Below are 21,173 nucleotides of genomic sequence, written 5' to 3'. Positions count from 1 at the left end.
CCAGACCCACTAACGGTGACCTATGAAAGCACCCCCTCCTGGGAAATGGGGAAGGGACACCAGGTGTGCGGCAGATGAGGGGGCCAGGAAACCAGGCCATGTAAAGCCTCCCACGATCCTGCCAGCGGCAGCTGGAGATGTGCTATTTGGAGGGCTGGGCGTGTGTGGGCTCCAGGGTGGCAGGGTCCCAGGAGGTTGGCACCAACAGTAGTGGCAAGCTGGGCCCAACAGGGCCCTCAGACAAAAAGTCATGGTGAGCCCCTGGCTTGGGCCAGTGACGGCCTGGGCACCCACCAGGGACGCCCCTCTGCTCTGCTCAGGACTGGGGCACTTGAAAGCACTGCAAACGGCCGCTCCTGTGTGAGCCTTAGGCTAGCCCCAGACCCAGCTGCCAGACCTTCTCAGCAGGTTGGCTCCATCCTCCCCCAGAGCTTCTCCAGTAGACCAAAGGGTTTCCCGCCTTTTATTTTTGGGGAGGTGGGGAGGTGAAGGAGGAATTTCATACAAGCTTTTCTCCCACAATCAAGCTTTAGAAAACAATAGTCTCAGAAGAGGACAAGGAGGAACAAAGAGCACACATTTCTGGAGCTTGGACACCCAGAAAGAGACAGACGGGCAGGCAGACCCTCACCCACACCCAGGCTCTATGACCCCCTGCAGCCGCTCATCACCTGGTCTCCCAGCTTATCTCACACCCCCGAGGTGGGTGGGGATGCGGTTAATAGGCAGGTAACCCTGCAACCGCACCCTAGATCCACATCCGCGGCTATCAAACCAGCCAAGACTCAAGGGAAGGAGGGGGGGTGAGAAGGAAAGAGAAGAGGGACTTTGCATATTCTTGTATCTTTGGCAGACAGCTGTTCTAGCCTGGTTCAAGCTTCCCATGGAGAGGTCCACAGCTCAACCTGCTTGGAATCCATAGGATTCCAGTGGGGCCACCTGCCCAAGTGGGCAGCCAGCCAAGTAGCCTCTGCTCTGGCTGGGCTGCCCCTCGCCCACCACCTCCCACTAGCCAAGCATCCTGCTCAGGGTGGGGGTGCTCTCGTTTCATCGAACTGTGGTCTCCAAAATCACAGTCAGTAACTGTGGCCCCTCCCCATGGCCAACTCCCTGCTTGGGGCTGTATTTCCATACCTTAACAGCTCAGCCTCCACTAACAGGCTGTGAAAATACCACAAAGGACAATGGGAGGGAAACACAAGGAAGGGAGTTGTGTCACAACAGAGAAGCCTGGACACCTTTCCACCTGCCTGCTGCACACTTTGCTGGTGAGCTGCATCAACACCCGTGTGTGTGTGCACGTGGCACACACATGTACGCAGCACAGAGGCACTGTTCCCAGAGTGAATGGGGAGCCGCTGTGTATGAAGAATCCAAAAGAGTAGTAAGCGTGATGGCATCTCTCTCTGCCAAGAGAAACATGGAAGAAAAGCAATTTGAGTTGTTATAAGTGTGTGCAGAAGGACACCTCTCGGCCTTAGAAACTCCCATGTTGCCCGAGATCTGTCTTCAAGGCTTCCTCTGCTGGCCACACAGGGAAGTTTGGTCTTCAGAGAGGTTCTGATGGTAACAAGCCACAGGGGTTGACGGATACAAATGTCAAAGGTGTAAGTCAACAGAAGATTAAAGAGAAAAGAAGAGGGAAAAGAATGATAACTCATTGGCCGATGCCATTAAAAACAAACGGGGTCAGAGACTGCTGGAGTCGGGTGGCGCAGGAGATGTCCTCCTGCGGCACGGACCCGCAGAGTCCCCAAACATGCCACTCCAGCTTGTAACCTGAATCGCTTCCAGAGCAAGCAGCTATTCTAGAAAGGGTACGTTATCCCTTACCTAAAGAAAAAAAAAAGTGAGGAAAGGGGGAAAAAATTAACATGTGCTCAAAACTACAACCTGTCTGTAGGCAAAATAATTTTTGTTTAAAAAGATGGCTTTTTTTCCCCCATTTGAAACTTTTTTTTCCTTCCCGAGTGACCTAATGACTTGTTAGACTGACGCCTAATAAACAAAACCCAAGGCGGCTGCATGGGTTTCTTCTTAGTAGCCTCAACACCATTCCGCGATTCAGCATTCACACATGCATACTGAGTTTACTCAAAACTAGTTCTGCTTCTTCCTCTTCTTCCAGGATGGGGGAGGGGGGGTCAGAGCCAGGGGTCCATGCGGTGTGGTCTGCAATCCAGAGGAACCCCCTGCCCTCCCCCCCACCCCAAAGTCAGGCCTTCTGTCTTTTGTTAATTTTTCTTCTTGCCGATGCCCGTTTAAGACTGGCCGAAGGGGTAAGGCCCGTGGAGCCCCTGGAAGAGAGTGAACACAGTCAGTGATGGTAAACAAAGCAGGTACAACGTGACAATCAAACCAAGTCAAAGAATCTATGGTCCCCAGTGAGCCAGAAGGAAGCCCCATGGCACAGACAAAGCCTGAGGGTTGTCCTTGCCCTGCAAAACCTCAAGAGGCCAACTCTCAGCACTGCCAGTCGCTAAGTGTTCCCACTGCATCACATCATCCGGAGAGAGGGAAGGCAGTGGGGGGCGGTAGACCTCATCTTTCAACTGCTGCCTCAATCAGCACCAACCTTCCTCCACCCGGGTCACAAAGCCTGCCTTCCTGCTGGACCACAAGGTCTCAACCTCTCTGCTAAAGATCCCTGTCCACCATTTTCTGCACCTTAACCTCAGATGTAGGCTACTTCTGGCTAATGACCCTTCTACCAACAACAAGACTGCAGCAGCAACAGCAACTGTCTACTGAGCGCCTAGGTAACAGGCATGGTACCAGGAGCTTTGTATACATTGTCTTTAAACCTCAGCCCATAGCCAGGATTCCCACACTCAGTTAACTCATGCCCATCTGACTGCAGAGACTAAAAGATCTGCTCCAGGTGACATGGGTAGGAAAAGGCAGAGCCAAGGTTCAAACCCAAGTCTGATTTTTTTCCTCCCACATTGCCTCTCCCCTGCCATGTGATAAGGTTTATTCTCAATTCCCAAAGGTATTTTTGGTGCTGCTTGCCTGGGTGGAAAAGGCTTCATAGTCTCACTTTTCCCTTATGTTCAGAATGAGACACCAAGATGTGCCAACACCAAAATCAGTGGCATGAACTTGCTGGAGAATGACCTATGCCTCCCTCCACCTTCCCACCCTCCCCCCGGAGTGTGCTCCTTGGAAAGACCCAGCCAATGCCAAGACCTAGGAGGGCAAAAGTTAACTGGTGACCAGCCTCCCTGGGGTCCTATACCCTAGAGTGGCCTACAAGCAGCGAGGCTCTTGGACCAAAAGGACCAAACGGGTACCAAGAGCAGGTGCCTCAGCCATAACCATAACAAATGACCCGGAGGCATTTCCTGATGCTTGACAACTACATTAAGAATCCTGAATCCAGGCACAATTAGGAGTCAAAAGGCACAAGAATGAGTGAGATGAAATTTTCCATTAGCTTGATGGGATATGGGCAGTCAGAATTTGACTGTCTTAAGAAAAAAAAAAAAGACATTTCTTTGTGGAGGGAAAAATAGTGCTTGTTGCAGGGTCGCCAGTGATTAGAATCCTTTTAAGTATGACTTTGTTTTGTTTGCTTCCATCTCTCCAGCATCTAGCATGATGCCTGGCCCAACAGGTACCCAATAAATGTTTGCTGAATTAAAAACTAAAAGAGGAAAAGTGTTTCCCAGACTACTACCTGGAGTGTCAGACATCTCTGAGTCACAGGAATATTGGCCCTTCCAAAACCAAGTTTTAAAATAGCCGCTTAGGCCTGGGGGACACAAGTGTCTGGGGGTCATGCCATCCATCTGGTCACAGCCTCCTAGGTTCCCGGGTCCCAGGAGAGGCAGGGCTCCCTGGAGGTGGTCAGGCTAGAGACGCAAGACCCTCCCTGTTTCCACTGCAGCGGGACGTAGATGGAGAACTGGGAGGGGATCTGGGTTCTACTCCCAGCTTTGCACCAGCTCACCAAGTGACCTTGAGTAAGGTCCCTTCCCCTGAGAAGAGCTCAGGTTCCTCTCTAAATCTTCTCAGGATTTAAAGTTCTAGGAGTCAATACACAGTGCCTGGCTCAGAAGGCTGAAAAACAGGACTCCAAGAAAGAATGCCCTTTGGTCATGCCTAGGCCAGAGATCAAAGCTGCCAAGAAAAGGTAACAGGAGATTAAAGTTTCTATAGTGTTTTCAGGGGAAGGCATTGAAATCGCTTTTGCTTTTCTTCCTCCCCCACATAAAGCCTCAAAACACCAGAAGTATGTCTCTAGCTGCTTGGTGGTTATCACTGAACACAAAATCCTGACTGGCTGAATCGGAGGAGGGGCAGGCCAACGTGGACGCAGCATCAACTACACGCCAGGTGCTGTTGGGGCACTTTAACATATTCTCTGTAATTCTCACAAAGATCCACTGAGACAAGCCAAGATCTCCAAACTCAGAGAGGGAACCCACACAAGGGCACAGAACTGCTAAGAACAGTGGTGTTTAAAATGGCCACGTGTCTGCCAGCCCTCAAGCGAACTACGCCTCCAGCACACAAGATGAGGCTGGGACCATCTCAGCGGCCATGTACCACCTGATTAACAAGGGTGGGCTAGGGGAGCGAAGGGCTCTCAGTCTCCATCCTGCAGGGCCTGGTCGGAGGTCACACACACCAGAAGCAGAAAGTATGGAAACTTAAAACAAGCTGTGCTCAGTACTTCCCAGCATTTGTTCATCTGGAACAATCCAAGGAAACAATAAAGGCCTAGAATTCCCACAAGAGTTGGAACCAATACAATGCTCAAAAGGTCCCTGTGCAGGAAAAAAAATGCACAGACTAAAGAAAACCCGAAAAACAAACAGCATTTGTTTTCTATGAAATATTTTCCCCTAAATTTAACTGTTTTCCAGACCAAAGCTCCACACACTTCACATGGGCCTTTATAATGCAAGTTAATAGCCTTTTGACTTATCTAGAATGCTTGGTGAAGGGAGTTTGTGACTTTGCCAAGGAGCTATTGCACATTTCCATTTTACAGATAAATAAAATGGGTCCAATGCAACTGGCAGAGAGAGGAACAAAGGCATGATGAGCATTTTCAGATTTCCACGTGAGTGCCCTGGCCCTCGGACATTCAGTGAGGTACTTAACTAGCTTAGATTATGGATTTGTTGACCCTCTTAGTGGCTGAGGTTCTGTGCCTTTTGGGGGAAAAATGCTACCTAAGTCCCTTTCACCCAGAGAATGGCATGTTGGAAGTTGTTGATGTTTTACTGGTGCAGAAAGGTGGCTTGAGAATAAACCCTCTTCCCACCCACTCCACCCCACCAAATTAACTACCATCACTTCGAGGAAGGGAGAGGGAGCCAATTCTATTTCAAAACCACTTTATCATCTAGACTCCCCACATGCAGGATTATAGGTGTCACAAATGGATCACAGAACACAGGCAATGCAATACCTGTGGTGGAGGAAAAGCCTGGCAGAGATTCCAAGAACAGCTTGTCTAGGGTGTCCTACGGCAGGAGGCCAAGCAGGACGTGCCTTTCCTAACAGTAGGATGGAGGTATATTGGAAATGGGAGGCCCATCCACACTTCAGATTCCACTGGAGTTCCAAGACCCAGTGTAACAGGTTCTGGTGGCTAATGTCTCTAACCCCAGCCTAAAAGCAGGGTTTGGCAATAGAGATAGTGTCCATTCTCTTCTGGGGCCTAGGAACTCTTCAACCTCCATCCACAGGAAAAGCAAATGCCAAGTATTTTAACTAATCTGGCATCACTTGACACTTCTCCTATAACAGTTGTGCCTCTTCTAATAAGGAAAGCATCAGATGGTAGTTACCACAGAGCCCTGAATTAAACTGGCTCAAGTGAAAATTGAGGCGATCGGCATGATTGCAAAGCTCAGGAGTCTGATGCAGAAGGCTACGTGCTGCTCTCTGTGAGGAATCACTTCTCTCCACCTAGGGACTGGCAGCAAGGCTGGATTTATCCATGCTAACAGAGGGTATGAATAATCAAACCCTGAAAAGAAGTCCTATATCTGATTCTAGGTCTAAAGGCCAGTTCCCCAGGGCCTACCTGAGTTGCACAGTTTTCAAGGCTTTCAAAGGCTACATCTGGGACACCTGGGTGGCTTAGTCAGTTAAGCGTCTGCCTTCAGCTTGGATCATGATCCCAGCTTGATCCTGGGACTGAGTCCCACATCAGGCTCCTTGCTCAGCAGGGAGACTGCTTCTCCCTCTGCCTGAGCTTATGCTCTCTTTCTCTCTCTCTGACAAATAAACAAAATCTTAAAAAAAAAAAAAAAAGACTACATCTGCTAGGGAACAAGAAAGTGTTCCTGGCAAAGGAGAGATAGCCTTTAGGTCCACGGGGATTCAGGTGTCGCCTCTATGCTCAGCCTTCCTTAAGTTTTTCACTCAACAGCTGTAGTAGTGATGAGCCCTGGGACCTAAGTTCTACTTGGCTACAGGGCAGGTAAGCCCTCCTACAGCACAGAAGTGCCATATCCAACAGCTAAGACAGAGGTGCCTCTCTGTTCCTTGGTGTCTGGGAAAAAGACCCCGGCCTCGAGCCGGCCGAAACATCACAGTAGTTGGGCCGGGTCCTGAAATGCGCTTCCACGATGGGAAAATGACTGAGAGCCATAATTTGGCTAATATTCTCAAATATTTTAAAATATTTTTAAAGACAACATTTATAAACATAAATATAAGCTCAGTCCCATTCACCACAATCTCTTTAAAAAAGACAATTTAAGATCCAGTACTTGTGATTCTGTTCTCAAGCAAACTCAAAAATAATCTCTCTCTGATTTTTTGCAATAGTTTATAGTTGCCCCTGGGGACCAGCCAGTGATTTGGTTATCACTGATCTCATGTGAGTGTGCACCTGCAAAAGTTCTCCTAAAATTATACAGAAATCAAAGTAATTTTTCCAAAAGAGTACTAAAAATTGTCACTCAGAGAAAACACTAACCGCAGGCTAAAGTACTAAAAAGACTGGACTGGACACTAGTTCGGTTTCAGCTAGAATATTTTTTAAAAGTTTCTTCATCAATTTCAACAGCACGAAGTGCAGGGCTATCAGGAGAGCAAACCGCCCTTGGAGAAGGTGGAACCTGCTTCTGCCAATTCTTTATGCCTTGCATACAGTAAGCCTCAAGTATTAGTAACACGAATGAGTGAATGACAGTGAGCTACTCTGCCCTGGTGAGCCATCTGTTTTTTCACATTTAACATTCCAGGGGGAAAAAAGAAGGCTGAAAAGCCTATTGAAACAAGACTGTCTTACAAAGGCTTTTTGAGGTATGCTTTTTCTATCTGAAATCTAGTTGTTTTAGATAAAGCACCACAACATGGAGATTTTCACATACCTGTCTTTATTTTGCTTTTATTTGTGATTTAAATAAATAAAAAGGTTCACACACGTTAACACAAAGGAGCGTGCGTGGCAGGGCTCTCCAGGTGCACACTGATGGCAGCATCAGGTAACACCGCCGGGCCCTCCTCCTCCTCACTTCCTGGGCCAGTCCTGGTCAGCGCTGCGTCTGTCTAGTGCTCCTTTCGCAGCACTAAGTTCACTGAATGCGGAGAGAAGAATACAGGCTTTAGTACTAAGTTCTGTCCTGATCCTGTACTGCAAACACGGGCTGGTAGGGCATTGCTCACACGGCTGGCTCGACTGCCCAAGCCCTCAACAGTCCTGTTAGTCTCTCATTAATTAGAAATAAAATCAAGTCTCTACTGGAGTTCCAGGGGGCAGGGCGAGGAGGACGGTCTCAAGAAGATGCAAACCGGGACCCTTCCCTCCGTGGCTGCCACCGGCTCAAGGCTTCCTACTGGAAGAGCAACGGCCACGTTAGTGGGACAGGAACTGCGGCAGATGCTTTCACACTGGTGTTCAAGCCACTGTCATGGGACAGTCCTCCAAATTTCAAAGATACATTTGATGCACTGGCTGAGGATGAGTATGAGAACCAGCCAAAGGAAAGAAAAGAAGTCTTATTTTTATGCATGAGGGCCGATCATGGGGCAGGTTCCGTTCACAGTCTTCTTTCTGCCTGTGCCAAAACTGCTCAAAAGCTTGACTCAGTCATAAAGTGTGATGAATTTATTTTTTAAAAAGCCCTGCAACACCATTTTTTTATACGTACCTCTGTAACATAGTTTTTCTCTTGCTCCTAACTAACTTCTACAGTCCTGCTGGGGACCTTGTCATTTATCCATCCATCCTCCCTCTACCCATCCCTCCAATCCTTTATCATGCCGCCCTCATCCCCTCCCTTCATCATCCATCTTTCCATCCTCCCTCCAGTCTTCCTCCCAGCCATCCAGAGCTCCCCATGGCCAAAGGCAACTCGCAGACCATTCACCTACCCCGTGGCAAATCAAGAAAATCACCATAAAGAATAAAACTCAAACATCACTGTGAATGAAAACATATTATTTAAAGCTCTACAACAAAGAGATGAAGGATACTGCCTGGGCTGGACTTTCCCTTTCAGTAAAGACTTCAGAAAAAGTTACTTGCAATTTGAAATTCTAGCTCCCAAATCCCATGTAATAGGAAGTGTGCTAGAATCCAGGTGGGAGGCTGGCACACAGAGCTCTCTCATGGTCATTGCCCCGGGGTAGAGGAACTTCCTAAAAAGGAAGAAAGACCTGATAAGAGTCTCCCTGGGGAGGTTACCCAAAAGGAGAGCAGCTTATCCAAGCTCCTAGCCCTGTCACCACTGGCGCTGGCTGTACTGGGGGGGTTCTGCTGAAGCACTGGGTGAGGCTGCTGGTCCCACTTCCTCTTAGAATTTCCATCCAAACTCCTGTCACCTTCCATCAATTACCCCTTCTTTACAAGCTATTGTGTTCTCTCTCCTCTCTTACAATTAATTCACAGAATTCCCCACCCCCCAAACGTCTGGCTGATGGAGGTAGGAGAAGAAATGGACTCTCCTTGGTCTTATGCAGCCATATTTGCTTTCATCTCGCCACTACCCTGCTCAAGAGTATTGTCACTCTGCTTCCTTGAACATTAAACATTGGCTCTCCTTTGCTTGGCTTTCAAAGGTCTTCCTTCAAAATTTGCTCCACCCTCTTGAAGTACACGGCACTCCGTAGCTAGGCTGGCCAGTGTCCCGTGAACCCACCCTGCCTGTGGATGCCTCTGGGCTTTTCCTACGTGGAGTTCCTCTTCCCTCCAATTTAGTTTGAGCCTATCATCTACCAAGGTACCACTGCCTTTTCCGTCCTCCAAATTCATATGAACACTTACTTAAAAGTCAACTGGAACTCAATATACTCCTTCTTTACTGGCTGTTAGTCTTTCCTATGAGCTGGTCACATGTATGTAATCAGACAGTAAATTCTTTGAAGATAAGGATTAGCATGGGTTGAGCACCTAGGAAGGCCTCTCTCACTAACTCAGTAATATCAAAGCTATCTCTGTATAAAGCAAACAGTTCAAATTGGCCCCTTTGGGCCATGAAATCACAGCAAAAAGCCCAAGACCCTCAAGCTTTGCAAGTGGATGTGTCCACAGCTTTCGAAAAAGTCTCCCTTGCAGCTGAGCTCTAAGGAAGCCCATGTTTTCTCCTTGAGGTCCAACAGCTCCCAGCTCGTAACCTCACATTTTGCACCTGTTCTGCTAGGACACGGTTACAGCGGACTTCGCTGAGAACAAGTTATTTGAAACCTGAGCATCTCTACAAATTCTCACACTTCTGAATTTATGTGTTTGAACCTGTAATTTCACTAGTCCAACTTTCACAACTTCCATCAGATATTAAAAGGCGAAGTTCAGAGCCTAGGAAAGAAAACGCACCCTTACAACTAAAATAAAATATTCTGGCAATCCTGGGAACACCGGCTGTGTTTCAGCTACAGGACTGCCCACCATCAGGCCAGTCTAAAACAATGCTCAGAGCCCCAAAGCAAATAAAATGGAGCTGAACAGCTTTGAAGCTGTTGAGGTACAAAAGGGAGAGTTCCTGGAGATACTTTTTATTCTCAGTCAGACAGTAATGTTACAAACAACAAAAGACATTTTCTAAGGCTCATAGTGTTTGCTTAATTTATTTTTAAAACGTACACACGACCCATGCCAATGCAAACACCAGCAAGGCTGGGAGGACTTTCCTGGCTCCTCTGGGTTTTCAAAAGAGAGTCATGGTAATATCATTAAGCCAGAGTTTCCTGACAATCCCCTTCTGGTACAGAACGTACTAATCGGCCAGCGAACGGGGCAGGTTCCTCCGTTCTGCACTGCTTCCTCCCTGGTCACAAATTCTTCTGGAGCTCTTAAAGATGAATGAGGAAGTCTCTACAACCTGACACTAGGTGTATAAACTACCTTTAGGGAACAACCAACAGACTTTGCTTCTGCCAGCAAACCTCATCAGAGTGTGGTCTAGAAGAAGACTGGACTCACACTGGGTCCCTGAGTTCCAGCCCATGCTCCACCCCCAATTTGCTATGTGAATGTGAGCAAGTCACTTACGACTTCCGTATCATTTTGTCAAATGAAGACTGTAACTACAGTAGTCATGAGACTGTTATGAATTGAGAATAAGTACAGCAAATGTGCTTTGAATAACATGAAGCGGTTTGTTTACATGTTAGACAGACAGTATGAAGCCCAGTCCAGTCTTTGGACCTCTTCTCTGCCTACACCAATGGTTTGTCATCTCCCTGCCCAGGGGACGGTGGACAATGTCTGGAGATATTTTTGGTTGTTACACTTGGGGTTGTATGGTACTATGCCATGTACTGGGTAAAGGCCAGGAATGCTGCTAAACATCTTATGATGCATTTAGACACCCCCAACTCCTTGCCTCAAGACATACCTGGCCTAAATAGTCTTAGGACTTTGGCTGAGAAACCCTGCTCTACACTCAGTGGACTGCAGCCAGTCTCAGCATTAGATATAATCCATATGTCAATTCCCAAATTTGTATCTCCACCCAGACCTCTCTCCTAAACTCTATATGCAACTTGGATAGACAACAGCCCACTCGATATCTCCATTTGGATATTTAAAGAAATCCCCAGTGTGCCCCAAGTGGAACTCTGGACCTCTCCCCACCCCCCGCTTTTTTTTTTTAAGACTTTGAGAGAGAGAGAGAGAGAGAGAGAGAGCACAGAGAGAGGGAGAAGCAGACTCCCCGCTGAGCAGAGAGCCTGACATGGGGCTTGATCCCAGGACCCTGAGATCATGACCCAAGCCAAAGGCAGATGTTTAACTGACTGAGTCACCCAGGTGCCCCCCTCTCCCCACTTCTACCATAACCTTTTCCCTCTCCACTGATGGCAATTCCGTCCTTTAAGTGCTCAGGCCAAAAACCTTGGTGTCATCTTTACTCCGTTCTCTCTTACATCTCACTTCCAAAGGCAGGGGGTTTATTTATCATCTCTCTGCTCAAAACCCTTCAATGGCTTCCTCTGCCCCTCAGAGCAAAAGCCCAAAGCTTTAGAAGGGCCCACGAGGCCCTCCATGATCTGGTTTCCATCCTCTGACTTCATCTTTCTCTATTCTCCTCTTCCTTCACTCTGTTTCTTAAATAAACCAGGTAAACCTCAACCTCACGGTTTGTATTGGCTGACCCTTTGCCTAAAATCCGCTTTCTCTAGATAGCTTTTGCAGAAATAAAATCTGACTTTAAAGGGGATAAGGTAGCCCCTAAGTATGTTCTAGTTCTAAAATATTAAGCATGTTTAAAGGGAGATTTTAAGTTCGTGCCAGAAAAGTAAAACTTCAGAGACCATGTCTTTTGGCCATAATAAAGGAATACAGACAGGCTTTGTGACTTCAAGAGACATAGGTGTTGCTGTCACAAGAGTGACTTAATGGAAATTTCAATGTCAACAAAAATCTAAACCCAAGTAACTATGGAGGTTCTAGGGAATCTTTTCCCTTGGGAGGCTAGAGAGAAAGACTGGTTTCTATAGTTGCCATAATAGCTTGTGAGGGGAGGGGGCTTAGTAGTAGAGAAGTCACATATTTCCTCAATAATTGGCTTGATCTTCATGTGAAATATAACACTACATTATGGAAAGCATTCTCTCTCTAGCCCAGAGCTGTTAGCTCAGCTGGTAAGAATATGAACTTGAACACTATTTATGACTGGGAAACAATGTAGTACACTGTCGAGAAAGCAGGCTAGGAGTCAAAAACAATTGCTTTTGTTCGTACCCTGGTTTTACCATTCCTAGCGGCATGACCTTGAGCAAATCACGGAACCTGTGTACTTCACGCTGCAGTAACTGTAAAGGAGGGAAAAGAGCAGCCCCCGCACTGAGTGCTGTTGTGTGCACTAAACGAAGTAATACCTATCGAACACTGAGCCTGCTGCCTCTGAGGAGCAAATGCCGTGGGCGGGGAGGAAGGGAGGTGACTGGTGTTTGTGTAATAAACTCTGTAGAACTACTTGGCTCCTTACATTGATAATTTTAATAAAAATTAAATTTAAAAAGTTCCTGGCACAGTGCATGGACATAGTAAGTGCTCAATAAATGGTAGTTTGATAGCTCTGATTACTGCATTCGGATTGGCCTCTGCCTGGGTGTCCTGTGCTTTTGCTACCTGTCCCTTGTCAGAAGAAAACAAAGTTGGATAAAATATCAAGTGACGCAAGTTTTTCTTCTAGCTTCTCCTTGGACCATCTTTAAACCTTTCACGAAAGGGTCAGCATCTGAGAGCAAAAACTCAAGTCTCATGGTAGTGGGAAGGTCACACTGCCCTCTAGCCCCTCACATAACCACTGAGCCCAGCTACAGAAGACCAACCACCCGCCTTCTGGTCAAGTTCAGGGCCCTCTGAACTGGGCAAATGTTAAACCCAATTCCATTATGTCACCCCAAACTCTCCCCTTATTATGATGTTAAACTGACTGGCTACTTTAAAGTAGGTAATAAGATCCACCAGCCATTATATCCTCAGGCGCACAGAGCAAAAGATTTGCCTTGTGCAAACCTCCCCCAGTAACCTCAACCATGATTTTTTTTTTTTTTTAAAGATTTTATTTATTTTTCAACAGAGAGCGAGAGAGCGAGAGAGGGAACACAAGCAGGGGGAGTGGGAGAGGGAGAAGCAGGCTTCCTGCTGAGTAGGAAGCCCGATGTGGGACTAGATCCCAGGACGCTGGGATCATGACTCTCACCTAAAGAGAGGGAAAGTAACTCCTCTATGCCTTAGTCAGCAGGTTAGGAGAGAGCTGACTTCCGATGCAATAAAAGCAGACTGACTCCTGCTCTAGCTGCAGATCCAAAACATACTCAAGGGTGGCTGTCAGAAAGAGACAGGAAGAGAAGCAGGTGGGAATGTGGGCAGGCAGGGCAGATGGCACTCGGCAGTGGCTGACGCTGGAGGAGCCACGATGAACCTCCCCACAAAGATAATAACAAGTTGCTCCTTCTGAACCAGCATTTGGCGGAAGTAATAACAGTGGCTCAGACTGTAATTCAGTTTAAAGGAGGAGTACATGACATATACCAGCTCCAAACATTTTCTTAAAGTAAGAACAAACACAAAATAGGAGCCATAGGCTAAGTAACAAAATAAATGAGTCTGGGATTCTTTTCAGCTCCCCCAGGGTAAATTATTACTCCTTTTTTTGGAGAAAGGAAATGAAGCGTTTGGCCTTCCTCAAGTACAGCCCCTTGGTTTTTGACAGCCATAGTCTTATTACCATCTGTCCTAAATCAGACCGTTTGGTGTCTTTTTCCTCTGTAAGGCCTTCTCAGAAAACATTTAGAGATTAAAAAAAATACTGCCAAATAAGAAAAAAAAGCCATCTAATTTTAACAGGACTTAATTTTCTCCTTCCACACCTTTATAAATTGTTTTTTTACTATTCTCACACTGTCCAAACGGAAGCTATCCTGGCCTCCAGGGATGAGTCAGAGAGCTAGAATTCATGGGGAGACTAGCCTTGAGTCAACAGAGTGAGCACCTATCCTACTGTGACTCTTTGTCCTCAGAGGCTCTTGAGCTAATCACATAAAAAGAGCTCAGTAAAACAGCACCTAACCTTCATCAATACTCGATCTGACTGTTCACATGGGACAGGTCAGCCACAATTGAGCCGACAATGAGGTCAGCCAATTTCTAACAAAGGCGAGGAGTCAGATTTATGAATATTTGGAGCAGGTCAGCATATACTTATTTTTCTGACTCCCTCTGACAGCTCTCACACAGGGAGGGGCCAGGCCTTCTGGGTTGTGGGATGGAGCTAGAGCTGGCATTCCCACCCAGGGCTTCCCCCCAGACACGGAGCATGGAGTCCGGAGAGCTTACGGTTATTCAAGTACAGCGGGGGAAGGACTCCCGGGGTGTCCGGTTCCTGGCACTGACATATGTGCCATTATGTTGACATACCATGCAGCCCTCATAGAGCAGGTGCATGAAGCAATCTTTTCATTTCATCCTACCAATCTTAACAAGTTAAATTATAACTATGGAGGCAGCAGGAAACCATATGTGCCTATTACAACCATGTGGGCTTCCAAGAGCATCATGTTCTTTCCCAGCCTTAATGGCAGACAGGGAATTTCTTTAGAGTAAGTGAAATCTCTTGTCTACGCTGATCCCTGACACCAGGGCATCAGGTTCTCCTCCCCATAAAGATGGCATGTGGGGTGAACTGAAAACACATGCTCCAACTCTAGAGCCCAGGAACTCATAAATAAAAGGGTGCTAATTATTAGAAACACAGAGTTTCTGCACCCAAGTTCTTATTTTTACTAACCAGGAAAAGAAGTCACTACTTTAAAGACTCAATGAACAAGGTAAGTCTTCAAAAAGAAGATGCCATGAGCAATCTTCAGTTTACATTAGACCCACTTATCTTATTTCAACCCTGCTGTTTTTCTCTCCTTGATGATACTGATCATCAACTCAGTAAATGCTTTCACTCAACACAGCCTCGAGCCCAACAGGAGGATCTAGGGAGAGCCCAGGTTCACCTATTAATAAGACACATTTTAGTAATGTGGCACCTTGGACTAGAATCCCAGCTCTGCCTCTCAATTGCTATGTAATATTGAGGAAGTTCCTAAGTCCCCTGGAGCTTTTGTTTTCCTTTCAAAAAAATGAGATGATCCATGTGAAGTACATGGAAACATACCTGGCACATAGGAAGAGTTAAAATCTAACTTTGGTATACCTGATCTCATCACTGTATCAATTATACCCTTCAAGTATACCCTTGAGCAGACTCAAGCATGCCTGTCTTTAAAAATAAACAGATCTATATTCTCAAGCCAAACACAAATGTCTAGAATTATGAATAAGCTCTGCTTTAAGATATCCATTTAAGTACCATCCCAATTCTTGTCAAAGCCATCTGTGATGATTCCATCCACTGCTCCTCCAAGGAAAGCCCTGCAAATGACTGAACCCACATCTCATTGTCTATCACCCATATCTCCTGACCACACATCTCTTACGCATTCTGCCTTCAGCACTTAAACTGTTCACTGTCCTTCCTGTCTTTCCAAATCTATCCTTTGAAAAGCCCTTTCCATCAACTCAACCTCTTCTTCCTCTCTGCCCTAACTCTAATTCACAGCCATACACACAAACTGCACATTTTGACGTGTTCCGGTCTCTCCAGACGTTTTGACTGAATTGTTCTCTGATTGCTGCGTCTCCTATAAGCTGCTAGCTGATAGGGGCAACTTCTTTTATTCTTCAAGTCTCCCACTGATCAATGTACACTGACCTAAACAGTGCACAGATGTGTTAATAAATACTTAATGATGTTTGTCTACACCCTAACCCTATTCCTAAGGAGCCTTAAAAGAGGTGGAGCTGACTCAACTTTAACCAGAAATGCTTTCAGAGAAATTGCCAGATGCTCACATAAGTGCATTCTGAATACGAGTCTGCTTAAATTAAAAAACAAGAAGGGGTGCCTGGGTGGTGCAGTCGGTTAAGCAAGCATCTCACTCTTGATTTCGGCTCAGGTCATGATCTCAGGGTCATGAGATGGAGTGCTGCACTGGGCTCCTTGCTCATGGAAGAGTCTGCTTGTTCCTCTCCTTCCTCTTCTGCTCCTCCCCCCACCTCTAAAAATAAATAAATAAAATATTAAAAAAAAAAAAAGCAAAGAAAGAAACAAGGGAGGCTCCAGTTTCTCTTTGGGACCTAAGTGCCACATTCTTTTTTTTTTTTTTTTTTAAGATTTATTTATTTATTTTGAGAGCGTGAGAATGAGAAAGAGAGAGAGTACATGAGAGGGGGAGGGTTAGAGGGAGAAGCAGGCTCCTCACTGAGCAGGGAGCCCGATGCGGGACTCGATCCCGGGACTCCAGGATCATGACCTGAGCTGAAGGCAGTCGCTTAACCAACTGAGCCACCCAGGCGCCCTAAGTGCCACATTCTCAGTGCATTATAGCCAATAGTCTCCTTGAATATCATCTATCTCCAGTAAGAACCTTTTCTCTGTGTTTTTGTTTTTAAGATTTTATTTATTTGACACAGACACAGCGAGAGAGGGAACACAAGCAGGGGCAGTGGGAGAGGGAGAAGCAGGCTCCCGTCTGAGCAGGGAGCCTGACGTGGGGCTCAATCCCAGGACCCTGGGATCATGACCTAAGCCGAAGGCAGATGCTTAACAACTGAGCCACCCAGGTGCCCCTTCTCTGTGGTTCTTGCAAATACTACTTCTAAATGATTCTACAGAGTTCATTAAAAAAAACAAAAAAACAAAAAACAACTAGGTAACATACCATGAATTCATCAACCTCAAGAAACCCCAAAGCCTCTAGCCTCACCATAGCACAGTCCTTAAAAAAAAAAAAAAAAGACAACATGGTAGGACCTCAACTAAGGCTGGTACGTAATCCTTTCTGACTCTCTGCCAACCCCACCCCAGCTCTCACTCTCAAGGCCAGGGCAATCATCACAGAATTGGCGAGAAGGCATCAGTCCCTAAAGGAGCTGCAAACAACTAAGAGGTTCACAACTTAGGAAGATGAGTGCAGTGCCCTGGCCAAGAACACCAGCCATCTCCTAAGACCACACCACAGTGACTACTGAGCCAGGTAGCTCACAGCTGGGAGAGGGGGCTTCCATTATACAAAGCAGTGGAGCAACTGGTTTTGCCTCCTCCAGCTCGCATTTCCCATTAAACTCAACTGCAAATTCCAGTTCTAACAGGACATGCTTACCCTAGGGCTTGGCTCACTTACCACCTGAAACAGTCATACTCTGGATGGTTAAATTTAAGGAGGAGAAATCTGGAGAAACAGGAGCTTAGAGGAAAAGTCTTTTATTGTAGTATGAAATCTTAACTCAAATACAGGCAATTTACTGTCTTGCCGATACTTCTCTTATATCCTGTACAACATGACTCCACAGAATCCTTTATAACAACCATCCAAACAACCAAAAAAAAAAAAAATCAATCCTTTGTCACACCACTAGTGAATGAAGTCTCTCTTACTAGACTGTGTGGAGAAACAGGATTCACATCATCAGGTTTCTTAATTTGCCTCTTGATCTGGACCATATATAAAGCACTAGTCAGAAAAATACCATTCTTACAACAGACAAGCAATTTGTCCCTCAAATAAACATCAGTTTTATTTTTCAAAATTTGAGGGTAAATGCCAACATGACGCAACAGCAGACTTAACAGTTTTAGGATTGTACAGGGGGGATGCTGGGCCTAATACACAGCATTATTAATCAGAGGAGAATGCACAGGAATGCTCACAGGCCTATGCCACACAAAACACCTAGAAGAGTGAGCTCTCAGCATCAGGGCTTTACTCAACCAACCCAAACCAACAACCAAGAACCATCATCACCTTAGCAGAGTGTGGAAGACACTGTTTAATCAGCTAGCAAGGAGAGAAGCAGGTCAAGAAATCAAACACCCAGAAGAATGTCTCAGAACAATCAGAATATTTAAAATCATGGTGAACTCAACAAACAATTCTCTCACGTACTGCCCCACACATAAAAAGTCAAAATATCACTTGGGCCACTCTGGGTTGTGGGCGAGGAGGCAGATGGGCCATAAGAGACTGAAAATACATCTACAAGAATACATGCAAACAAGCTAAGTAAAGCAAAAGCCAAACAACAATATTTAGGATAAATAATAGAGTTTGTCTTTTTTCTTTGGAAAAAGAAAAGCCCCACCCAAAGCCAAAACAAAAACAACAAAGTAGGAAGAGATTCCAAAAGCATGTTGTTGTTCTAGGTTTAGTATACATTTACACTGGAAGGAGAGCTGCTGATATTTTGACTTTCTTTTTTTTTTAAATGCTAAAGGTAAAAAACGTTGTTCTTTCAACACCCAAACCAGAGCAGAGAGACAGTAGTAAATTATAAATGTGGATAAAGTAATATCCACAGGATATGAAGATTGGGGGGGGAGGGGAGAAGGGGTAGGTTTTTGTATTGTTGCTGTTGGCAGGAGAGCTAAGCAGTCTTAAAGAACATTCTAGGCTTCTAGGTTTGCCATGAAAGGGTATCACAAGTCCCAAGGCCCACCACCTACCCCTTCTCCTCTTCTCCGAGGGCACCTACCTTACTGTAAGTCACTACTGATAAGTTGTTTGCGTGACTGCTGGGGGACAGATTTACAGAGTTCTGTGAGAGTCTATTCTCATCTTGCTCGGTTTGGTCAGGAGCAGGAGCCCATGTGTTTTTGCTGATCGAGTCGAACCCGGAACCCCCAGGGTCTTTTAAGTTGTTTTCATCTGATTGTCGGTTCTTTTGGGGAGAGGCAAACGGGTTGAAGTTTCCTTCTACCTTGCGATGTGGCTGTGTGTTGAACTCCGTTTCAAAAGATGACAGCTGCTGCGTTACTCCTAAAAGTCCACCCACCTCCACACTGAGAATCACCCAGATGACATCTGAAACAAAAAGGCAACTCTTGTCAATGACAGGCATACCCTCAAGGTCCAAAGCAGCCACCACCAGAACCCCCAAATGTCACCCAAACCACAGGAAGAAATGTCCTTTTATATGCTAATTTTAGCAAGCTGACAAATGTACTTAGCCCAGTACATTTGCACTGTATGCATTTCTTCATTGTTGGTAATGTCACATTCAAACTCCAGTGCACTGATTCAGTACAGGTCTCTGGTAAGACTCATGAAAGTATTTGTTAAAAGGTTACTAGTTGATTCTGATGCACAGCCATATCTGGAAATCACTGCTCCAGAGAACAATGATCTATAGATAGAAACCTAAAAACTATTTTCCAGAATTAAAAGCTTTTTGTGGTTTATGCTTTAGCTTGAATGTATGTAACTTAGAAAACTCAGGGCAGGCATAATTCTTGAGCCAAAAAGTACTTATAATTCCTAGAATTGCAACTTATCAAGGATCCCCTCCCCCCATCTCTTTGAGCAATTTAGAGTAACAACATATTGTCCAAACTAGGATAACTGAGAGTAAAGGGGGAAACAATTAATAACGACACCAGGACACATCTGTAAACCAGCACTAACCCTGACTATTAAGGCAAGTATCACCTGGGTTTTCTTTTCTAATGATCTATGTGATCAAAGGATACCAAAAATTTAGTATGTCCCAGGCTTTCTAAAATAATCCAATTTAACACCAACTTTGCCTTTGTCATATAGGGAAACCCCACCATCTACACTGAAACCATAAGAGATTTGTTTTAAAAAGATACACCACAGGACTTTTGGTCATAATTCAGTTATTTCCTCAACTGCCGATGCTAAGGGTTCAAACAGAAGAATAAAGGGACAGCTTCCTTTGATGTTCTGCACCTCAATTTAGAGAACAGTGACATCAACTTTCCTGCTGGAAATCTTTTAAAAAGCAGCACTACAGAAAGGCCAAGAAGCTTTTAAGTGTAACCCAGCTGAAACAAATGTGAAAAGTTGTCCAAGTCTCCTAAATAACTGCTGAATGGTTGATAAGCAAAGGCTAATAAATTTCATCAGTTAGCTACACAGAAATACAGATAATATTAAGAATAGGAAAAAAAAAACCACCAACACTAAAAATAATAGTGAAAGAAACTGAGGAAAACCCTCTTGGGCCGTGCTTATTCTCAATTTCGAATCTGGGTTCGATATCTGATGAAGGCCATAAATATTCAATTTGTGTTCAGTGGTTTGGGAACTCCATTAACAACTTGGTTGCATGTGAACAGCTAGGAGCCAGAACCCTAATAAAGTGGAGATGCAGTGACATCTGCTGTTCACTTCTGGAATTAGCAACTCTGCAGCCACTAGCTGAGCAAGCATGACTCCCAGGAATGGTATCCATTCCAGACACAACTTTTCATGATGGCAAATGTGAATCCTCATGTGAACTAGTGCCACAGAAGCTCAACCTGTTAACACTGTAAGCCAGGATACGCAGCATGCCACTTCACTCGGAAATGTGGGACGGTGCCAGGAATACTGGGTCAGAGGACTTTCATTCAAAGCTCTAAGTCAATCTCATAAACCAACATGACGTAGGCCTTAAAGAACAATTGCAGGCAGCTGAGGGAGATTCATTCCATGCTTTCCCTAGCCTAGCTTTCTAACCAAAGGCAACATCTCTTCACTCTGTTGTTCATTTTCCCCCAATAGCTATGCCCTATCTTACAGGACATTAATTCTTACTTCTTCTCTTTCACCCAAAGTGCATACACACGTTACCCAAAGTCCTTTTGTAATTCCTGATACGTTTCACATACTCAGTTACAGGTCATATGCTTCCTTCACTTTGCTCAGGAAACTAAATGCTTACAAGAAGAGAAAGGACAGTCTTCAGAAGACTGTTATCAGTATATGAGACTAAAGACATTTTTTGCCCTGGCTTTAAGAACTAAAGCTTCTTGCATACAACTCATTGGGCCTGATCATACATAAGCAACTGCACTCTCTCACCTTGGCTATTCTTCTGTACTGCTCACCGATTTTACATAGTAGCTCTAAAGAGAAGGTCATTTAAGAAACCACTGATTTATAAACACCAACAGTGAACACTCCAGTTCTGATCCTCCCAAGTTATTATCATGACAGGTCATCATGAATAGCAAAATATACCTTCTACAGGGTACAGTCTAAGCCATCTAGGTACCACTGCTAGCCCTCATGTTTCAGAATATGTTCATCCCATGCATAGTATGCGTGAATGAATGTGTTATTTAAGTAAAAAGGGTGATAAAAATGGACCAAATAAGCTTGTTTTAGAGAGGCTGACCATTTCCAATTCTTCCCAGAATGCC

At 45.3% G+C, this 21,173-nt stretch overlaps 1 protein-coding gene across 4 annotated transcripts in view; it reads right to left on the bottom strand.

Moving 5' to 3' along the window:
- Positions 1 to 449: 449 nt before the first annotated feature.
- ILRUN (inflammation and lipid regulator with UBA-like and NBR1-like domains) overlaps positions 450 to 21,173 on the bottom strand; it is a 90,859-nt gene continuing 70,135 nt past the window's right edge. For 2 of the 4 annotated variants that reach the window (XM_028120549.2, XM_028120551.2), the window contains 2 exons: positions 18,500 to 18,828; positions 450 to 2,297 (listed from right to left, as the gene is read on the bottom strand). In XM_028120549.2, coding sequence (XP_027976350.1) covers positions 2,262 to 2,297; positions 18,500 to 18,828 — 365 coding nt within the window. In that variant the 3' untranslated portion in view covers positions 450 to 2,261. Of the gene's footprint in view, positions 2,298 to 7,382; positions 7,548 to 18,499; positions 18,829 to 21,173 lie in introns of those variants that run through there. The other 2 variants (XM_088024029.1, XM_088024030.1) reach the window with 2 other exon arrangements.

Source organism: Eumetopias jubatus, unplaced genomic scaffold (genome assembly GCF_037043125.1).
Source record: "Eumetopias jubatus isolate StellerSeaLion01/CBP00866 unplaced genomic scaffold, mEumJub1_p1.0 scaffold_6, whole genome shotgun sequence".
Classification (NCBI taxonomy): domain Eukaryota; kingdom Metazoa; phylum Chordata; class Mammalia; order Carnivora; family Otariidae; genus Eumetopias; species Eumetopias jubatus.
Note: the sequence above shows the minus strand (reverse complement) of the source record. Positions and strands in the feature narration are given on the sequence as shown.